Source organism: Hippopotamus amphibius, chromosome 3 (assembly GCF_030028045.1).
Source record: "Hippopotamus amphibius kiboko isolate mHipAmp2 chromosome 3, mHipAmp2.hap2, whole genome shotgun sequence".
In the NCBI taxonomy this organism is placed as follows: domain Eukaryota; kingdom Metazoa; phylum Chordata; class Mammalia; order Artiodactyla; family Hippopotamidae; genus Hippopotamus; species Hippopotamus amphibius.
Genome location: NC_080188.1, coordinates 127,666,082 through 127,687,959, shown reverse-complemented (window position 1 = coordinate 127,687,959; position 21,878 = coordinate 127,666,082). Strand labels below are relative to the sequence as shown.

Sequence of the window (21,878 nt, the reverse complement as noted above, 5' to 3'; positions counted from 1 at the left end):
AAAGGGGCTATCCTGTCCCCAAGGTAGGGGAGTGGCACCTCTTCACCCCAGATCTAACACGTCTGTTTCAGGCCCAGCCTCTCCTGACTTCTGCAGCCTTCAACACAACTCCCCACCGGCCCTTGACTCCTAATTCCACTGTCTTCTCAGCCCTTTCCCAGGGCCCCTGTTGTCCCTCCCCGACCCCCAAATCAGGCTTCTCCTGGCTGAAAGCCTGTCTCTTCCCAATGTCACCTCTGGGGCTACATTTCAGCTCCCTCTGGGACATCTCTGTACCCGATGTCTCCTGCCATCCATCCGCAGGTCCCAAACCAGATGCAGCCACATCCACTCTCTTGCCTTCCAGCCAGCTCTGCTCCCTGGCTGTCATGACTCTGAGTGACAGCCTGGGCCTCCCGCTGTGCCATCTTGGACTCCTCTCATCCCCAAGTCCTGCCCATTCCCGCTGGGCCACGTTCTTCCCGCCTGGCCTCTGTGCATCTCTTCCTCTCCACCACCATCATTATGACATCTCTTCCCTGGACAGAGTCAGTGGCCCTTCACCGGTCTCCCTGCCTCCTGTCCTTCACCTCCTTCTGCACATCCTGCATGTGGTAACCAGCACGTCCTACAGCCAGCTGTCATCACCCCGCCCCTGTCCAGAGCCTATCCAGGTTCATTACACTCCATCTCCATTCCCATCTTCGTCCTGCAGTCACTGAGTGCTCCTGGCCCCTGGGCTGGGTTCAGCCTGCCATTCAGGGCTTCCCAGGCCTGGCTCATTCTCACAGTGCCCCTGCCAATCTGATTGCCTTGCCCTTCCCTGTAACTCTTCCCCACCTCCTCCATCTCCATGCTGGAAGCCCAGCTCAAAAGCCATTTCCTCAGCGACTCTGCGGGGCCCTGAGTCCTTGCCAGCTGCATGGAGTGGGCAGCAGCGACACCACCATGGGGGCCTAGGTGGCAGGGGCTCAGGGAAAAGAAAGTCGAACAGAGCCTCTGGGTCCATGAGGCCTGGTGCTGGGGGATCCCTCAGGCTCCAGGGACCTGTACTGGAGGCTGCACAGCAAGGCCAGAGGCTGTGGTGTGGCCCCAAGGGCAGAGGTGTGCATCTGTCCACAGGGGCGTCCTCAGTATGTGCGCTGGCTGGCCGGGTGCTCGGTCAGTCCAAACATGATGGCAAGCACCGAACTGCAGGCACCTCCTCCTGCTTCCCTGGCAGGGGGCAGAATACCCCCCTGCTCCCCTAGGGTGGGAAAGGCAGAGTGGGCGCCCCCCGCCCCAGAGTGCCTGGGCCTGGGCCGGCTGTGAGTGCCTGCCGTGGAGGTGGAGGGGGTCTGGCAATACCAAGGCCTTCTCTCCTCAGGCCCCAGCCCCGTGGAGACTGAAAAGGACCATTGGGCACAAAAGAGTCTGACAAGGCCAAGGAGTCAGGCACCATTTTTTATAAAAACGCGTAGTATCATTTTTCACTCTTTAAAATCACATTCAAAAATCGGCAAAGAAACACCTCGGGGAGTGAGTAGATGGGAGGGGAGGGCCCGCTGACCCAGCCCCGGGGGAGAGGGCGCGACACCACACACGGCAGCGACTGGCACGAGGGGGCATGCTGCGGGCGAGGTGGCGCCCTGTGGGCGGTGGCACTGACGGGACACGGGGCTGTGGGGCTGGACGGCCGGGGGGGGCGCGCACGGAGCGGCCTGGCGTGGGGAGGGCTGCCCCACCCGGCCCCCTCTCACTGTGCCGCCCGGCCAGCCCAGGCCGGCCCCCTGTGATCCTGGGCAGAGGAGGCCCTGCCCAGCCCAGGGAAAGGGGGCTCGGGGCCAGGCGAGGCCAGCGTGGCACAACCCGCAGGTGCCTTTCTGTGGTCCCTGAGCCTGGGCGCTTGGGGTGGGAGGAAGAGGGGGCTGCGGTGAGGGCAGCAGCAGCCACTGCCAACGCCACCCTCCGGGCCAAACCCCACGGTGTCCACGTCCAGGGAAGGTGGGAACGGAGGCAGCCGGTGACACGGGGGTTCTTCCCAAGAAAGGGTGCAGGAGCCTAAGTCATGTGGGAGGCCCTGGGGTCAGGGAGACAACGGGCCCCCTCGTCTACCGACTGGCTGGAGGGCAGGTCAGTGCAGGGCTGCGTCCCTGTCGCAGGAGGGGCCGCGGTGGGGAAATTCAAGTAGCATCCCTGCGACGTGGCCTCCCCTGGGCTGGGGGATGCTGGGCCACCCAGCTGTGCTGTGGGCACAGAGCCGGAGGTGGCCCAACTCCGCGCGGCAGCATCCCGGGGGAAGAGGCGGGAGGGCCGCTGGGGGCGGCTGCGCTCCCCGCGTGGGAAGACACCGGGAGTGGGCGGCCCCGGGGGCAGGACTGAGGGTGGCTGGACGGTGGCCGGGCGGGCGGGCAGGTGGCAGCGGGAGCCAAGGCAAGCGGGCCCCTCCCTGGGGGCTGGGCCAGGCTGGGGCCACAGGAAATCACAATAATTACAAAATAAAACCTTTTCCGCTTGGCGGGAAAACAAATAATAAAAATTCAACAAAATAAATTAGAGGTTTATAAAAGGCGGGTGGGCGGGCAGGAGGGCGGCCGGGCGGGTGGTGGCGGCGGGTCAGAGGCCGTTGGCGCTTCCGCGCTGCACCAGCGGCACCTTGCTCAGCTCCACGACGGGCGAGCGCGGCTTGTTCTTCATCTTGGGCACCCGCTGCACCAGCTGCTGGGCCTCGCGGTAGGCGTCGCGCAGCTCCTTCTTCCACTGCACCAGCTCAGGGTCGCTCTGCACACACCCCAGGGCCCGTCAGGCGTGCGGAGGCCACACGGTCCCGCCCCGTGCCCGCCCGCCGCCCCAGAGCCCCACTCACGTCGCACTGCAGGACGAACTGCTTGCCGCCGCGGATCTTGAGAAGGAGGCACTTTCGCTCCTTGATCTGCGTCTCCTCCACCGACTGGATCTCCTCCATGGTCAGCAGGCTCTGCTGCAGGGCGGGGAGTGGGCGGTGAGGGCACAGGCCAGGCCCCGCCAGCCACCAACCCCAGGGGCTCCCGGCCCGGCCCGCTCCTTACCGGGGCCTCGCCCTCGCCCCGCCACTCGAGCCGGTTGGGGAACAGGTAGAAGTACCGCCGCTGCCACTGGGTCAGGAAGGGGTTGCCCATTTTGGACATGTAGCCGTGCATGATGCAGTCCTTGCCCAGGGCGTAGTCTGATGCGAGAGAGTGAGAGAGAGGGAGATTCAGCCCGGCCCACTCTCCCCGGGTTTGAATCCTGGGTTGGCTGCTCTCTGGCTGTGACCCTGACTGAAACCCGAGCCCGTTTCCCATCTCTAAAGTGGGCGGTGGGCAACCACGGCAGGCGCCGACCCTCACCTTCCTCGTGGCCCAGCTGCTTGTTTTTGGTTTTCTTGCGGGCCTCCAGTCGGTCCGTCTCAGTGTTGATGGTGTCGAAGACGGTCTCCGCCACCTCCTGCTGCCACCGCTCCGAGATGGTGAGGGGGAAGTTGCGGTAGAGCTCCTGGTCGCTGTCCAGTAACTTCACCGTGGGGATGGGGAAGGGACAGCCATCAGCCACAGGCCTGCCCGGCCCCAGGTCCCAGGGACCGAGTGGTCTGGTCCAACTGCCACGCCCAGGGATGTTTGGGGAGGAGCCTGAGGCCCACAGGGCTGATGGAGCTGGCATGGGGTCTCACAGGGGCAGAGGAGGGAGGAGGATGCAAGCTGGGCCAGGATTAGGGCTCAGGGCTGAGAGGCCAGGCAAGGCCCAGTACCTTGATTCCTTTTGTGTCCTCCTCATCAAAGGAGCCAATGTCAAAGGCATCAGCCGCATTCACCTCCCCTCGTGGGGGGATCAGTGGGGGAGGGTACTGCAGCAGAACAGGGGTTGAGCATCAGCACCGGGCAGGGACTACGGAGCGCCCCCTACCCCGGCCCCGGCTCCAGGCTGTTACCTTTTGCAAGAAGACCATCTGCCAGTCCAGGGAACGGAAGAAGGGGCTCTCCTTCACCTCCTGGGCCCTGTGGGGAGAGCGGGTCACCAGGGCTCGGCACCACCCAGGCCGGGGGCAAAGTCTGGGCCATGGGGCAGGTGGCCCAGCTTAACTCCTGGTTCGGCCACCCTCTGGCTCTGTGACCTTGGGCAAGTTCCTGTTCCCTCATCTTTAAAATGGGGAGAATGGCAGTTCCCACATTGTAGGGCTGGCACAAGTTTTAATGTTGTGAATCCTGCAACATCTCGTCCAGTGCTTAGTAAAATGTTTAATAAACATAAAAAGCTGCTGTCGTCGTCATCTTTGTACATGGCCCCTCCGGAAGCCTGTCCGCACCCACGCCAGCAGCTGTACTGCAGGCAGCCCGCCGCCTGAGAACACTGGGCAGGGCTGGCCACACACCAGTTTGTGAACTCTTCAAAAGATGTTGGGACCATGGAGGGGGCTCCAGGGATAGGACACAGCCCTTGTCCTCAGAGGGGCACAGGCAGAGGCTCGGGCAGCCTGGCCCAGCAGCCCACTGCAGAGGCCTGGACACTGCGTGGACACCATCCCGGGACCAGCAGGGAGGGAAGGCCTGGGACAACGGCCCTGGTCTCAGGCACTCACCCTCGGCCCAGGCAGCCTAGCCTCCGGTTGACATCCCTCTGTAGCAGCCCCTCCAGCAAGGAACGGAGCTCCGGGGAGAAGGAGTCGGGCAGCTCCACAGCCTGCAGGGAGAAGGAGGGGGACGTTGGCAGGGGCCCCGGCCCCATCACAGCTCTGGGGGGGCTCCTGAGGCTACGTGGGGCAGGGGCAGGGGCGGGGGGATCCATGCCCCCAGCAGAGGAAGAGCTTCCTAACGCCCCCCCCAGCAGGCATGTTTGCTCTGACAACACCGAGAGGCAAGAGCCTACGCAGCCGGAAACGGCTGCTGGTGGGTGAGACCCCGATACCGCAGGAGACCCCAGCCTCGCTGTGGCCCCCCATGGACTCCACCCAGCCTCCCCGGGCTGGGACCCTCCACACACCATTGTCAATGTCATTCTGTCGATCTCATGCTTGTCTTTGGTCTTGTGCTGCCGGAAAGGGCTATGCCTGGGCAAGAAAGGCCAAAGTCCAAGGTCAGAGGATGGGAATGGGGAGACTGAGGCCGGCTGCATGAACGACCCTTGCCAAAGCCAGGGATGGTGCCACCCCAACAGCCGGGCAGCAGTGGGCCCCCCCAACCCCAGCCTCCTTCCTGGCCCGGGGAAGAGCCTGTCTCTGTCCTGTCTCACCCACCCGGGGAAGGCACACTCACCCTCGCAGCAGCTTGAAGAGCATGCACCCCAGGGAGAACCAGTCGGCGCTGCTATCGTAGGCCACACCCTTCTGCAGAACCTCAGGGGCCATGTACCCGTGGGTGCCCCTGTGGGAGCAAGGAGGCCATGAGCAGGTTCGGCGGAGGGTGCAGGAAAGAAGACTGGGGGCGCTGGGGCACTCACACGCTGGCGTGGGGCTTCTTCTTGGAGAAGTCGCAGGCCAGGCCCAGGTCTGAGATGCGCACATGGCCGTGCTCGTCCAGCAGAATGTTGGCTGGCTGTGGAGAAAGCCCAGTGAGCCGTCCCTGGAGCAGCTCAGGACAGGGCCCGGCCAGGCAAGACGCCAGCTGGGTCCCTGTCTTTGCTCTAGAGGGTATGGGAGTCTAGGGACACGGCCCTGGGGTGGGGGGGTGCGGAGGGGAGGAGCCAGGCCGGGAGGAGGGCGGGGCGGGGACGCAGAGGGGAGGAGCCTGGCCGGGCCTGTCCCGGGAACCGCGGCGGCCGCCTTAGAGGAGGACAGGGCGGCGCCTCACCTTGAGATCCCGGTAGACGACGAAGCGGTTGTGCATGTGCTCCAAGCCCAGGATGATCTCAGCCGCGTAGAAGCGCATGTCGGCCTCGGAGAAGACCCCGTGCTGGGACAGGTGGTAGTGCAGGTCCCCGCCTGAGGGAGGCAGCCCGGCGGGGGGGGGGGGGGGGCACTCAGCTCCCGCCCCGGCCCCCAGCCCCGAGGTCCCCCTGGGGCCGGGCCAGGCACTCACCGTTCATGAGGTCGAGGATGAAGCTAAGCTTGTCTGGCGTGTGGAACGCGTAAGACATGCAGACGATGAACGGGCAGTCCTGGGGGGGCGGGAGAGGAGGTCAGCGGAGGCTGCGCGGGCCCGGAGCCAGAGGCCGAGCCGGCCGCCCGCTCACCCCGGTGCTGACGAGGGACAGCATGATGCGCTCGTTCAGGGCCAGGGTCTCCCCCTGCTTCATCTTGATGCGCTTCTTGTCCAGACACTTCATGGCGTACCTGTGGGGGAGGGGCTGGCCGGTGAGAGGGTCTGCCGGCACCTGCAGCGCAGGGCCCCGGGGCTGAGGCGGGCTGGGCAGTCCTCAGGGCCCTCGTGGGGAAGACTAGACACCAGGACAAGCACAGGACACACAGAGCCAGAGAGAGGGCAGGCGCGCTGGTGGGCCGGAGCTCCAGGGGCCACGCGGGTACCAGAGCAAGTGTGGTGCGTGGGGGAACCGCGTGTGGCCTTCCACGGACATCTGCCCATTCAGGGCACCCCCACCCCCAGCCCCCGGGGCCCCCCTCTCCCTCAGGCATCCCACCCGAAGCCAGCTGACCAAGCGCTCACATCTTGCCCGTGTCGGCCTTCCGGCAGCCATAGACCTCGCCAAAGCCCCCTCGCCCAATGATGCGGTGCACGCTGAAGTCGTTCATGGTCAGCTGTGGGGACGGCAGCGAGGCAGTCACTGCAGGCTGCCTGGGCCCCCCCCCGGGACAGCAGGGGGCTCCCCCCAGGCCCCTCACCCAGGGCCATTCTCACCACGGGCTTCTCTGCCTTGAGCTGTCCCCGCTAGGGTCCTGACCCTGGCTCCACAGCCACCCCCTGGGGGCTGGCCTCCCCGGCCCCGGCCCAGCCCAGGGCCCTGGGGAGGAGCTGCAGGGAGAGGGCTCCCCACACCCACCCAGCCCACTCACGTGGATGTTGAGCTCCACGTTCTTCCACTGGCAAAATCGTGTGAATTTATCGCTGCAAGAGAAGAATCCAGGCTCAGTTGAGCCTTAGAAAGTGAGTGAAATGATGCTGGGCGAGGCGGCCTCCCCCACTGCCATTCCCTGGGCTCCCGAGCCTCCCTGTCCTCGTCCGGGGCTGCCTGGGAAGCGTGCCAGCCCACGCTGCCCCCACCCCCCCAATACTGGTGCTGCTGTCTGTCTTTGGGTTCCTGCTGGGATCAGATAAGCTTAGAGGTGAGGTCTTCCAGCCTGACCCTGACTTCCTGCTACCACATCCACAACAATGCTCATCCCATCCCTGCCTGCATACTTCCAGGGACACACCACTCACTCCCTGTGAAGCCCCCACTGCACAGCTAGGCGGCTGGGACCCTAAGAAAGCTGCTCCTCACATCCAGGAACACCCACCAGGCTGGCTCTGGCTGTGAAGGCTGTGGGCTGTGGGCAGGGGGTGGGCAGTGTGTCCCCATCCTACCACCAGCCTGATGCGTCTCAGCCCCAGGGGACCCAGAAAGGGGCTAGACAGTCCATGGGAGGGAAAATGCATGGCTGGTCCCGCGCTCCCTTTAGACCCTCCTGGGACAGACTGGGAGGTGCCTGGTGCTGAGAAGGGTGGGGCAGGAGTGTCGGGGAGGTGACGACCTCTCAGGAGTCCCTGCACTGGGGTGTAGACAGGCCCAGGTTCCCCACACTGGGGAGTAAAGCAGGCTGGCTTCTCTCCTCTGTGCCATCCACACTCCTTCTCAGGGTGGCCTCCTCCCCCACCTCTGCTCCCGCGCACACCTCCCGCTCTCACCTCTCGATGAATTTCTGGAACACATCTCCTCGGAGGTTCTGACAAATCTCCTCGATGTATGGCTAAGGGAGGAAGCGGGAGGCTGGTGACTGAACCACAGCAAGAGCTGACCAGGCTCCGGGACCTGTGCTGCCCAAGGGCCCGCGGCTGGCCCGGGCAGCAGAGGGGAAGGCCCAGCACACACCTGGAAGAGATCTGGAGGCACCTGCTTCTTCACCAGATGGCCCTGCACGTGCTCGATGGCACTTTTCGAGAAGGGCTGGGGAAGAGAGAGGCGTGTGAACTCTCCACGGGTCCGTCCCTCCCAGCCCCACGCCCAAGCTGGCACACGAGCCCGGGCACTCACGTGTGAGCAGGCCAGCAGCTCCTTCATGATGTAGGTGTCGAAGATCTCCCGGCTGCAGGCCAGGCGCTCCTCCTCTGTCTCCAGCTTCTCGTATTTCTTGATCTAGAGGACGAGATCCCCACAGATGACCTCTGGCCCGCACGGGGGTGTCTTATAGATTCAATGAAAGCAGCCCAACCTCTCCCCCTTTCCCCATGCACAGCAGGGCCCAGCCAGCCCAGCCTCACCTCCTCGTAGAACTCCACCAAGGGCTTGGCCTCCTCCAGGTGCTTCAGGCAGAAGTCTCGGAAGAGCAGGTACCCTGAAAGCAAACATTTCGCATCACTCTGACCACACCCCCGCAGAGGCCTTCCCATCATGCTGGGTGGTGTGGACTTGGGGTTCCCTGGGAAGAATTGGCCAAGGAGGCGACAGAGGTGGTCTCTGCCCCAGGCAGAGGCTGGGCACGGTGGCCTCAGAGGCTGCCTCCAACCGAAGATTCTTGGATTCGGGGTCGGGACACCTGCATTTCTACCCCTCTCAGAATCTGCTTCCTCAGGTGGTGGCTGGAAAGTGACAGGTGCCCTGGTGAGGCAGAGGTGTAGGGCTGACTCTGGCGCCTGAGCCCCGGCCCCCCTCCGCCTCTCACTGCAATCTGGAGCCTGCATCTCCTCCAGGAGGGTGACACACCCACTGGGTGGGCTGTGCAGGTACAGCGAGATCCACCTGGGCCAGGCCAGGGCTGCCACGTGGGGGCAGGAAAGCAGCCTCTGGGCGGGGGCTGGGCGGTACCTCTCTCCCTGGACCTTACACCCCCCTCCACCATCTGGCTGATTCCCACAGCAGCCGCAAGAAACAGGCAGACAGGGAGGGCAGGTCCAGTTGGGGAAACTGAGGCTCAGGGATACCTGTCAGGAGGCGGTATGTGGCAACTTGAGTAGAACTCGGGGCCCTGATGCCCAATGACTGATCCTGGGAAGGACAGGCCAGAGGGTGGGACCTTGGTGCAGAGGGCTTCAAAGGGCATGGGCCTCTGGGGAAGGGAAGAGGTGAGACAGGCTGCAGGAAGGGCTCACTGGAGACCTTGGATGGGTTAGGTCTCACCCTCCCCAGGGATGGGAGCCAGAGGCCCGGCCCCAGAGCAGCCCTGGAGGGCAAAGCCGAAAGAAGGATGGTCCCTACTCCCTCCAGCCCAACATGGGTGAGCAGGCTCAAGCTGGGTGGCTTTCCACACCTCTTGGGGGCACTGTCCCCACTACCTGGGCACCTCTGCCAGAGCTCGCGGCCATCACTTCTGGTAAGGGCAGAGTGGCCTTTCAATAGTGTACCTTTAGTCACTCATGGCCCAGGGCCTCCCTGTGGGCAAGGGGCTTTCACTGCCACTGCCTCACCCGGCCCTCCAAGTGTCTCGGGCAGTGGGGCTCCTGAGTCCTAGCTCTCAGGTGAGACTCAGAGAGGTGAAGCAATGTGCCCAAGGTCACACAGCACAGGCAGGGGACCCACCCTGTGTGCTTCCCGACACACTGACTCCCTAAGCCTGACCTCCAACGCGGGATCCTGCCAGGCCAGGCCACTCCCATTTCAGAGCCGAGATCCCCGGTCTCAGGAGGGAAAGGCCAAATCAGAGCTGTGTATGGCCAGAGGCTGCTTCCCTGTGCCCCGCCTCACCCCTCCCTGTGTGCCGGCCCACGAAGCCTCTAAGACAGGGGCACTGGAGGAGCAGGGCCGCAGGGGCCTACCCAAGCGGGCTGCTCACAAAGAGGGCCCGTGGGGGCGGGGGCGGCGACCACAGCTCTGCAGGCGCCACAGGAAGGGCCCCGCCCCTTCCTGTCAGTTCTACCAACGGCCCTGAGCAGCTGTGCCTGCGCCAAGGGGAAGCAGCAACTCTCAAAAACAAAAACCCCAAAGGAGGAACTTCCCTGGCGGCCCGGGAAGACTGCTGGGCCCCCCACCCCCTTCAGGGGGCCGACAGCCAGGGGCTGGGAGGCCCTAGGTCACAGCCCTGCTGCCACCAGGGGGGCTTGCTGGCTGCCCTGACCCCTGCCCCAGTGGATGGGAGGCCAAACCTCCTGGGAGAGGGGAACACAGTCGGTCAGCTGGGGGGTGGGGGGAGGAAGGCGGCCCCAAGGCCCTCCTGCCCCCTGGGCAGCTGGATGAGTGGCGGAAGCCTTGGGCTGACAGAGCCCCCACCGTACTCACCCAGCTTCTGGGAGAAGATCTTCTCAAAGGTCACCTCGCCCCGGTCCTCCAGGTACTTCTGCATGACACTGCGGATGCTGAAAGACAGAGGGGCCGAGGTGACCCAGAGCCCCCATGGTTCCCGTCAGGCCTGCTGGCCCTGCTTCCCTGGATGGTTGCTGCTTCCTCTCCCAGAACTTGGAGTGGAGGGCACTGCTGGCGGATGTCACTGCGCCCTCCAGGAAGGCAGCCGCCCCTGTGGGGCCTGAGGAAGCCTGTGCCTGCCGACCAAGGCTCTGTCCCCCAGAGCTGGCGTGACCAGCAGGTGGCTGCTCAGAAGCCTGGTCCCAGCGCGGCCTCATGCTGGCTTGGGGAACTTGGCCAAACCTCAAAAGCCAGGCCTCACCCATCAGCAAACGATGGATCACGAAAACATGGCCCAGCCTGACAATGGGATACTGCCTGGCCGGAGGATGCAGCGAAGGGCTGGTATACGTGCGCCTCACAGCACGGATAAACCCGAGAGCATTCTGCTACGTGAAGAGTCACGGAAGGCCACATATTATATGATTCCATTTATATCGCTATATGTCCATTTATATTTTCTCATCCAGAACAAGCAAATCTACAGACAGAAAGCAGATTAGGGAGTGACAGAGGCTGGAGAAGAAAAGGGGCATAACTTCTAACAGGCACGGGGTTTCTTTATAAGGTGATGGAAACGTTCTGGAATTGGGTAGTGGTGAGGGTTGCACGACACAGTAAATGTACTAAAATCCACTGAGTTCTACGCTTTAACATGATGAATTTTATGTTACGTGAATTATATCTCAATATTGAAAAAAAAAAAAAAAAAAAAAAGCCAAGCCTCAGCTCCCATGTCTCTGATACCTAAAGTAAAAACCCTTGCCCCGGGTTGCCTGGGAAAACAGTGCAGGAAGGGCTGCTGTTGTGACCACGGAAGCCCAAGCTTTCACTCCCCGCCCCCGGTTATCTCACCCCCACTACCAAGCACTGTCTGGGAAAGTCACACCTGGCCACACTTCACGCCTCAGTCACATCTTGCTGTCCCTTCCTCTCCTTTCCTAGGCCACCTGCAGTCCCGCCCTGCCAAGCAGCTGTGGTCCCATCTGGCCCTCACTAGCCCAGGCTCCTGAGTGCCCTCAGATGCCCACACCGAGGGCTGTCCTGGGGTCACACCTGAGCCCATGTGATGCTCACAGGCCTCAGGATGTGGGGTCGTCAACAGGCCGTGGATGAAGAAGACTCTGTGCCCCCCATCCCTGCACCTCTAGGAGCCCAGCACAGCGCCCTGCTGCCCATCACCTACTGGAAGGCGCCAGGCAACCCTGCCCCGCCAGGCAGGCCCTCCCCGGCACCAGCCCTGCACCCGTGGTTCTATGGCATTAGACAGCCCAAGGGGGGCCCAGTCGGTTGGAGGAGACTCGGGCTGGAAAGCATGTTCTGGACCATTGGGAGAGGCCGTGTGGAGAAGGTGGAACCTCACCGGGTTCCTCAAATGCGAACAGGATGTCACCATGTGGCGAAGCCCAGGGCAGGTGCGTGGATGTGGGGACAGGCAAGGAAGACCTGGCCAGGGACAAGCCACTGGGCAGGGAGGAGGCTCAGCAGATGGCACTTGGGAAGCTCGGTCCAGGACGGTGGGTGAGCGGACAGACTCCGTTGGAGGCACCCACAGGAGGAAGCCCAGGTATCCAATGCTACTGGGCCAGGAAGCAGGGAAAGAAACAAGGTGGGATAGGAGCAGGCTTGGGCTGTCGGATGGATGGACAGACAGAAGAATGGACAAGGCCAGCTGGGGGTCTCGAGGCTCTGGGCCCCATCAGAGAGGGGGCCTGAGGAGAGGAGGCTCCAAGCAGGGCCAGTGCAGCCAACAGACCCTGCCCAGCCCCTGGCCTGGGCTTGCAGGCAGGGCGAATCCTGCCCTTTCCTGCTCAGCACTTTCCTTCTCGGGTGGTCTGGAAGGAGGCCCAGGCCATGGACCTCCTGGGCCCTTGCCTGCATTCGGGCCACACAAGACAACATGGGAGCACGCAGAGCTGGCAGAAGCACAGTCCTGGGGCCGTGACCCCTTCCCCCGGACGCTCAGAGATGCCATGGCTTCCTTCAAAAACTGTCTCCAACAGGAAGAAGGGTGCTGATGACCTGGAGAGCTCTCCTGTGTCCCCATCCTGTGACTCCAGCTGACACGAGAAGAGCCCCAGCTGAGGGCCAGTGGCCTCGTGTCCCTGAGCTACCACTTCAGAGCCGGTTCCTTCCTGGAGAGCGAGGACGCCCTCCACAACCGCAGGGACTCCAAGGCCTCGGCCACGCTGGCACACCCTCCCCTCCTGAGAGCCAGACACCCGTTCACGTCCACCAGCCACCGTCAAGGACACGTCTCCCTGGCCCCGTGGGACTTGCAGGGACTCAGGAGGCAAGACCAGACCCCAAGTCCCCCATGCGCTTCACACACATCAGGAACTAAAAAATCTGTGACACTGAACAAGACACAGCCCCTGCCCTGGGGCCTACAGACTAGAGATGGGAGCCCAGGGAGGCCGCAGGGCACAGTCTGTACCGATCTCTTAGGGCTCCCAGCTCTGTGAGGGACAGCTTGGGGCCTCCCGTTTGGACAGGGAAACATGCCAGGGGGGTGTGCTGGGTGGAGCACAGTGGGGAGAGCCCAGTCCAAGGTAGCGAAGGCTCAGCAGGGCCACAAGACCAGGCAGCCGGGAGGTAGGGGTGTGGAGCCCTGGGCCCTTGTGAGGGCCAGATTTCTCCTGGGAGGTGGCTAGGAGGGCTGGGCCCTCACCACCCGTTGGCTCAGCTCTGAGTTCTCTGTGTCCACAGCCCATTCCTGTGTCTCAGGACATTCTGGTGTGTGGAAGGGGATGAAAAAGCAATAAAGAGGGAAGAAGTATCACAAAATACTGATCCTCCAGGGACGTGGATGGTCAGAGGGTGGTCGGGGGGGGACTGTCCTAACAGGCAGATGCAGGTGACGGGCAGAGGGACTCCAGCCTATCAGATGACCCACGGGGCAGCTGGGCGTGGCCCTTGCAACAGTCACCGGGAAGCCCTTCCTGGGAACCAGCAAGACTGGCACCAGCTCCGCAAAGGCGGTGCGATGGCAACGTCCAGCCGGGAGCAGTGCCGCCGCTTCGCACCGCGGGGCTCGGTGGCCTGGACACGCGGAGGCCTGGGAAACGCGCTCTCGGAGCGCCTGCCCGGGACGCAGCGGAGCTGGCGGCTCTTCTCCGGGCACCGCGGGCACCGCGCCGGGCGCGGGCCTTCTCCCCTCCCGGGGGCTCAGCCGCCGGCTTGGTCCAGCGCGCAGCACAAAGGCCTGGGCTCCCGGCTGGGCAACCAGACCCCGCCTCCCTCGGAAGGCTGCACGGGGCGGATGGCCACAGCATTCTTCCCAGCCCGCAGCACTTCACTTTCTTCCTTAAAAAGAAAAAAATGTTTTCTAAATAAAATAAACACCCCCCCCCCCGCCCCAACCAAACACGAGGTCAGACTCAGCAGAGTCCTTCAAGGGGAGGCCCCCAAGGCGGCGACGTTAGGGTTTCCTGCCCATTCCCACGGGGCTGGGGCCCCGGGAGCTGGCAGGTTAGAAAAGCGTCTCGTGGGGGGCGCTCCCACCAGGGTGGCAAGTCCAGGCTGGCACGGGAGGCGACGGTGGCCTCCGGGGCTGGGTCACCTTCGTCTCCTACCCCCACTCCCTGTTACTGGCGGAGTCTGAGTGGCGACGGGCCCAGAGCAGCATTCCTGCCCCGCCCAGGTCAACAGCTCTGATACCCAGGAGGACGTGGCCCCCAGAGCCACTCTGGGTTGTCAGGTGAACCCAACGTCTGCATCACTCCCACCCTCCCCCATCCCCACCCCCCGGCCCCCGAAGGACCCTGAGGCTCCCAGCCCCTCCAGGGAAGGGCCTCAGTGGCCTTTGTTCCTGCAATTGGATGGGAACCCCGGCCTGGGCTCCAAATGGCCTTCCCCACCTCCCTCCCTGAGGCCAGGCCAAGTCACAAACTTTAAATGTCCAGTTTCCCCACTTGTAAAATGAGGATGTCAACAAATGCTGAATTGCCAACACCGAGCTGGCCGGGGAAAAAGGCAGAGAGGGCGCAGCAATAGGAGAGCTCAGCCCTGCTGCGAGGGCCGTCAGCTCCCTCCTCCTCCAACCCCCAAGCTGCGCCTCCTTCGAGAATGTGGTCAGAAGCTACTGCTCGGGTCTCGGCCCCACACCTGCCATGTCCTCAGAGGGTGGGGCTGTGACCAGCGAGCCCTCCCCAGGGCTGGGCCCATGAGCACCCCCAGCCTGAGTGGCTGCAGCTCCACCCTGCTCATCGACCAGCTTCACACACTCGTGCTGGGCAGCCTGGGGGCCCTGGTGGGCAGAGCTTATACCTGCCCTGCCAAAGGAGCAAGGGCACCCTGGCAGGAGCTGCCTGGCCCCACTGCCCGGGCTGCTCACTCTGGCTCCAGCTGCTCTGAGGAGCAGGCCCAGCCTGACACAGCGGGGAGAGAGCACTTCCGCCCTCCCAGCCCAGAGTGCGGGCTGGGGTGATGGGATGGCAGGGGGGTGGTAAGGGCTGAGGGGGAGAACTTCCGGCACCTTCTGGCACCACGTGATTCAAGGGGAACGCTAAGTCCCCAGCTCTGTGGCTCAGGGGCCTCACAGATGACGCCCACGCAGGGTCACAGACCGTAGCTTGCGTGGATTGGGAGGGACCGCAGGGTCAGGAGCAAACACACTTATCTCGATGGTGAGGGAATTGAGGCCCAGAGAAGCTCAGCAGCTCAGCCTGAGTCCCAACCAAGTCAGTGGCAAGAAAATGTCCAGCCTCCTTGAGAAAGGGCCTCCACCAGGCAGGGGCCTCCCCCAACCTCTGCGGGAGTGCTGGGTGCAGGGTCTCAGGGGACCCTGGACTCACGGCCTGGCTGCCTTCCCCTCCACACCCTGCCAGGGGCTGCGGGAGCCCATCAGGCTGGGGGCAGCCTGGCCGGCACCTGGCAGGCCAGAGGCCATGGTTCCTGTGCTCCCGTGTGACAGGGATGCCACAGCCATGAAACCTCAGGACGGTGCAAGCTGGCCTGGGGGCTCCAGGCCTGGCGGGTCTGGTGCAGCCATGCCAGGAGCCGTCACGCCCCAGGAGACAACGGTTAAGCCAGCAGATCAGAGGCTGCAGCCGCAGCTGGGGCGCTCCTCTGTGGCATTTCCAAGAAACCTGGCACTGAGGTGGCAGCAGCAGGAGGAAGTCCCCTGGGGCTTCTTATTAATATCTGTCAACGACTCTCCTTGGGGCTGACAACATCCTTGGAACTCGAGGACAGGGCCACACACCAAATGGGAGAGACCAACCTAAACGGCCAACTCTGGAGCAAGTCTGGGGCCAGGGAAGCAAAAATGCCACCATGGGGCACCGCACACATGAGCCCACCATGAATGTCTGCAGCGACCCAGGTTCCCAACAGCATGGCAGCCACAAAGTGACAGCTTGCAGGATGTGCGGGAAAAGGCCCTCGGGCGGCCTTGTCACACATCACGGCTCCTACACTCCACAATTCACTGCTGCCATCACCTGAGAGCAAACCCAGGACAACTTCCAGGCCTCCCTGCCCTGTAGCTCCCAGGAAGGGGGCTATCCCGGACCTCAAACCCAGAATGGCCTCCAGAGTCAGAGAACGCCCCGCTCAGAGAACAGAGCTGCTGACACATTCACACCAGGAAACCCACTTCTGAAACCCCGCCCTTTGGCCAGTGGAGACGCTACCCTCCCTGTTAGCAGCGACGCAGAGAGGGCAGGTTATTGTTTTAGAAAAGGTTGCAGCCAAACGCCTCATTTTTAGTACCTCCTGTGTGAAACACATCAGCAATAACTTGAGTGTAACTCTGCCTTATGTGACCAGCAGAGGACACCGGCCGCTTGGGGCCACAGGAAAAAAAAGGGCAGGTGTGATGGAAGCTGTGCATTCCGCAGACTCTCACGTCCTCGAGGCTTCTGCTGTCTGTTCCGAGGCAGGAGCGTATCCTGGAAGCACCGGCCTTGTGCACGCAGCCCGGCCCAACCAGCCCCCAAGCGCCCAGCCCCCCTGCAAAGCTTGCCTGGGTGCCCGGGGCGGGCAGGAAACACCGCTGCAGAGCGTGCCTACACCTGACGTCACCGGGAGCTTACTACTAGGAATTGATCGTGCATTAATAGGACACATTATTCCTGGGTTGACAGAGCCCAGATTCCCCAGCACGGCACGGATTCCAACCTGTCATGCTCACGCACCTTTCAAATCCGTTTACTGAGGGAACGGCGGGCAGGCGAGCAACTTAGTGGCAAAAACGTGAAACCCCATGATCTGGGAAGGAGAACAGATGGGAAAAGACGTCCTGGAGACCCATTCCTGGGGAAAGCTGGGGCTTCAAAGGCCCAGAGGGAACGACTGCCCAAAAGATAATCTTGTTTTCGAGGTGGAGAAGCAGGGAGAACGCTGCTTTCCACTGGAGTGGAAAGTTCTGGGTAAGGGATAAAGGCTGGAAACAGCAGGGTTTCTGCTGGTGATAGAGAACTGGAAGGAGGAGGAAAGGAGAAAACCATTCTCTGCACCCCTTCTCTCCACAGGCCAAGGGCAGGAAGTCCTGGGAGCAAAGGGTTAACAGGAACGAAGAAGCTGCGGAGGAAGAGTGGCTGGTCTGGGAGACAGGGAAGCCAGAAAAGGGCAGGAAGGAGGAAATCCACGGTGGGGGAGGGACCAGGAAAGAAAGAGCCCAGAGAATGGGAGGCTGCAAGAGGCACCCGGCTCTGACATCTGCCACTGGGGCTGCCACTGTCACCAGGGAGGGCTGGGGCATCTCCTGGGACCGCCCAGGCCGGTCTCCTCAGCCAGGAGCCCAGAGATTAATTACACCAGGCCTCCGTGGTCATATTAAGCAAATGACGATAATTACAGGACTGCTGCCGCTGCTGGGGAAGGGAGACAGCAGCTCCTTCAGGGAGGGGCACAGACCACAGACCCCAAGAGCTGAAGGAGCACTGAGAGGTCAGGGGTGAAGGGCAGCCCCCTCGTCTTCCCAACGTGGAAATTGAGGCAGGCTTGGCCAGGATAAGGAATGCGCCCGGGGCCCACGTTAGCTGGTACCACAGTGGGAATGGAGGCTGGGTCTCCTGATTCCAACTACCCAGCTGTCTCCCTCCATGAGACTGCGAGAAATGGGTCTGTTCCCTAGGATTCTCTAGGGTGGCAGAAGGGGAGGCCCCTGTGCCAACTCAAAGTGGCACTGTGCCCAACAGCTCCTGTTCCCCAGCCCTGAGAAGTCAGAGCTGCGATGCCAGCCCCAGCTGCCAGCCAAGCCACAACCCGGGCACCAGCCGCAGAGAGGCGGCCAAGATGGACCACCCCAAGGTGGGAACAGCTCCAAATGGCACCTTGTCAGAGACAAACCTTCCTTCCTGACCCTGACCTCGTGGAGGAGGGGAAGACGTGACCCCAGGCGTGGAGCTGCCTCTTCCATGCACTAGCTTTGCCAGAGCGGCTCAGCTCTGTCCCAGCCGATGGGGAGGGGGCTGGGCCTTGTGAACCAAGACAGCTGATGGTGCTGGGGGCTGCCCTGCTGCCTCCAGGCCACCTCCCCAGACCCACAGCTCCCTGGGCAAGGGGTACCAGCTGGCACATTCCACAGAACAAGGACTGGGGTGACAGCAGAAGTACAGAGGGGTGTGTGGAAGAAATGAAGCATAGTAGGGAAAGAGCACTTGGAAGTCCAGAGACCCCAAGTTCAAGTGCCACCTCGCCTCTGTGACCAAGTCTCTTCCCCTCTCCCAGCCTCAGCTGCTTCACCTATTAAGTGGGAAAATACCACCTGCCGTGCCTGTTTCCCATAGCTGTGAAAAGGATGCAATGTGAAAAGCACTTTGCAAACTGGGACGTGCCAGGCAGATGTAAGATACAGCCATAATGATGCTCAGGGCAGGAAGCACCTGAGCCGGGGGGGGGAGGGGGGGGCGAAGCACAACGCAAAGGGCGGCCTGTCCTCCGAGGGGGTCTGCCCTCTGAAGCGGGAGGCCTGGATGCTAGGCCCTCCCCCGCCCTCAGCTCACTAACAATCACCGCTAGGGCCTCTTGTCCACCTCACAGGTGTGGGCAATCTGCCCAATGTCGCGCCACCAGATGGTGACCCTACCTGAGAACACATGGCACCTGGCTCTCTGTCTCCTGCTGCTCTTCCCCTAAAACTCACAGCCCACCTGGTTTCAGACGCTACACGGTCCTGATATTTCTTGAGCAACTACTACATGCCAGGCATGGCCTTGCCAACCTCACGAGTTGGTTTTTAGATCGACTGAGATGACAGATGTCAGAAATAAATAATTATAATTTCTACCATTACTCCTACCACTGCCATCGATATCATGGATGTAAAGGGGACAGGAAAAGAGGAACATCGTTTTTCTCAGTTCTAACACCTGCTGGGCCGACTCAAGGCGGGCCCCATCAGGAGCAGTGCATTCTGGGGCGAGATTGCCCAAACGCAGAGAGTTCCAGAAAAGGCCCTGCCTCGCACTTTGCAGAAGTCCAACCCGCCGGAGGGTCTCGAGGCCACGGCCACCAAGGAGAGCCCCTGTGAGCCCCAGAGGCTGACTCCCCCATTTCCTCCCTTGTGGCTTTGTCATTTCTGAACCCATTTTTGCTCTGTTACTGCTCCCTGGACAACCCCCAGATGACAGTCAGTCTGGTTCCTGTTTTGAGAAATCTGATTGCAAATATCTTAGAAAAAAAGGCCCCTAACGGCCTTTTCAAAACACAGACCAATTTTCCTCTGCCAGGCCTGGTGTTCAGTCAATTTGAAACCCAGAGAACAGGGAGGGCACAGAGGAGGGTACCAGAGACATTGGCATGGTACCCCCACCCCCTGCAGCTTTGGGCCCTGCTTCAAACACTCAGGATGCCACAGAGTCACAGTCCTTATTTCACACCATCCACATTTCACAGATGAGAAAACCGAGGCCTCAGAAATGGGAAGGGACTTGCCCAAAGTCACATGATAAGCCTATGAGAGCTAGGACGGGTCCAGGCTCCTGGGCTGGAAGGGCACCAGCATGGCAACTCTCAGGCAGGGATGGAGGAGTTGCTGGGGCTGGCCTCACCACATGACACAAGAAATCGTGGTGGGCACGTGGCTCTTGGACACGCAGAATGGCGAGGCCACGGCCCAGGCCAGAGTGGTGGACACAGTGTGGAACCAGAAGCCGGAAGCCCTGATCTGGTGGCCAGGCACCACCCTGGATTACCTGTGGCACTGAGCAGGCCATTCATCTCTGGGCCTTCAGCTTCCCCACCTGTTCCACAGGGACAAAACCACACCTGACCTACCCGCCCATGAGCTGTTGTGAGGCTCAAGCAACGGGAAAATACTCTAGAGCCATAGAACCCTGGACAGCCGCAGCTACTGTTCGTATCCTGTCCACTCCTGCGCCTAAATCCTGAACAGTTGAAACTTGGATATCAGGTGCAACATCAGTTATCTCACAGCTGTGCTCCAGCTGCTGCTGGGGTGCTGGGACATCCCCGGGAAGACAGCACCCACAGGGGACCATAGGCAGGCCTCACTAGAAGAGGAATTTGACAGGAGAGGGACGGAGGGATGGGAGCACACACCACAGCCTGCTCCCCACGCTACTCCAGCCCCCAAAGCACTCTCAATCTCCACCCCAGGCCAATGACCCGCCAGAAGAATGGGGAAGATCCGCGAAGACAAGACGTGTCTGCCCCAAACCTCATATAAGTGTCCACCCGCGAGGGCCGGGGTGGGGGTAGTGGAAGCCCAAGGGGGTGGTGCTGGGAGTGGGGGCAGCGAAAGGATGGGCGCTATAGTCAGGCCAGGTAGATGGGTGGGCAGAGGAGGAGACTCCACGGGGTCGCTGGGCCACCCAGGAGGAGGATGAAGGGGAGCACGGGGTCCCCGGGGGAGAAGGCAGGAGCGAGGGGCTGACGGAGATGGGGGTCAGGGTATGGAGGGAAAGGGTGGCAGAGTAGGGCAGGGGCACTGAGCGAGGCAGGGAGCCAGTGCAGCTGGAAAGCCCCGGCGCTGTGGCGCTCCGGGTTCAGGTGCGCGGGGCCCGGGGCGCAGGGGTCGGGACGCGGAGAGCTGGCGGGGGCGGCGGGGGTCCCGGGGCCCGAGCCCGGGGAGGGTCTGGGGCGGCGGGGTCGGGGCTCGGGGAGCGGGACCGCGGGGCCGGCGGGCCGGGGCCGGCGCCCGTCTCACCTGGGCTCGGGCAGCAGGATCTTCTTGCTGGCGCGCGCGGCCGGCGTGGCCTTGCTCTTCTCCATGGCCATCAGGTAGCTCACATCGGCCAGCACCGCCTCCAGGTCCGCCATCTTGGCGGCGGCGGCGGCCTCTCCCGCCGCTCGGCTCCGCTCCGCTCGGTGCGCTCGGCCCGGCCCGGCCCGGCCGCTCCGTCGGCCTCGGGCGCCGCCGCCCGCCTGGCCCCGCTCGGCGCCCGCGGCTCCGCTCGCCGCGGCTCACAGGCGGCGCCGCCCCATGGCGCCGGCTCGGGCCCGGCCCCGGCTCGCTCGGCTCCCGCCGGGACTGCAGTCGGGCCGCCGCCGCCGCCGCCCGCGCCCCGGAGCCGCCGCCGCCGCCGCCTCCGGCCCCGCCTGCCGCGCACAGCGCCAGCGAGCCCGCGAGGGGCCGGGCGGGCGGGAGGGGGGGCGGGCGGCGGCGCCCCCTGGAGGCCGTGCGGGCGGGTTACCGAGCCTGACCCCCGCGGCACCCAGACCCCGCCTCGGCTCTCTCCGACTCGGACCCCCCAGCCATGACCTTGACCCCAGACTGGGAACACGACAGGGACCCTGGCCCGAAGAAGACCCTAGACCCAGACCTGGACCACAACTCGGATCACAACTTGGATCCCAGACTCCACGATAGACCGTGGCCGTGACCCCAGACTGGCATTGCAGAACACCATCCCAGGGACTTAGCTCTCAGACTCTAGCTATAACCCCTGATTCCTGACCCCTCACCTTGGACAGAGTCGGAAACCTGATGCCAGACCCGGATAACGTTCTTGACCCTAGACTCCAAACAGGACCCCAGACCTAGACCTTGGACCACCACCACACACTCTGACCATGACCTCAGATCACCACCCTGGGCCTAACTCCCTTCACACCCAGACCCCGACACCCACCCCAGACCCCCAGCAGGACCCCAGATCCATATTGTGGACCATGACCTCAAACACTGATCCCAGCCACAGACCACGACCTCGATCCCATCTTGGTTACTGACCCCAACCTTGATTCCACCCCCAGACTCAGACCACTACCATGACCCTAAACCCTGGACTTGGGGGCAGGGCCCAGATCTGGACTTCGACCATCAATTCCAGACCAGGGTTCTAGACCCAACACCAAAAACTGTGGACACGGACCCAGGACCAGGACATCCAACCAGGACCCAGACTGGACCTAGAACCCTTAGCAGGTGGCCATGGACCAGGGACCTGACAACCGCAGTCAGACTCCAGACTTAGCCCAGTCCCAATCCCTACTCTTCCTGGGACCAATCCAGGCCCCAAGATTCCCACTCAGGACCAAGGATCCTGCACCAAACCCCACCCTCCCTG

The 21,878-nt window shown here is 62.7% G+C and overlaps 1 protein-coding gene across 3 annotated transcripts; it reads right to left on the bottom strand.

Annotated features, from left to right (window-relative positions):
• Positions 1–1,409: 1,409 nt before the first annotated feature.
• Positions 1,410–20,822, bottom strand: GRK2 (G protein-coupled receptor kinase 2). Of its 3 annotated transcripts, none has more exons than XM_057728552.1 (22): positions 20,516–20,631; positions 11,762–13,704; positions 10,276–10,352; positions 8,325–8,398; positions 8,098–8,199; positions 7,936–8,010; positions 7,752–7,813; positions 6,920–6,971; positions 6,573–6,664; positions 6,142–6,241; positions 5,988–6,066; positions 5,760–5,890; positions 5,410–5,504; positions 5,226–5,333; positions 4,954–5,020; positions 4,553–4,653; positions 3,905–3,971; positions 3,725–3,820; positions 3,327–3,489; positions 3,027–3,163; positions 2,825–2,938; positions 1,410–2,739 (listed from the first exon to the last, which is right to left on the bottom strand). In XM_057728552.1, exons 3-22 carry the CDS (start codon positions 10,337–10,339, stop codon positions 2,575–2,577), a joined length of 1,944 nt encoding a protein of 647 aa, XP_057584535.1. In that variant the 5' UTR covers positions 10,340–10,352; positions 11,762–13,704; positions 20,516–20,631; the 3' UTR covers positions 1,410–2,574. The 3 variants fall into 3 exon arrangements, with proteins under 3 accessions (XP_057584535.1, XP_057584536.1, XP_057584534.1); XM_057728553.1 differs by having other exon boundaries at positions 11,762–13,700; positions 20,516–20,630; XM_057728551.1 differs by lacking the exon at positions 11,762–13,704 and having other exon boundaries at positions 20,516–20,822.
• Between the last annotated feature and the right edge of the window lie 1,056 nt (positions 20,823–21,878).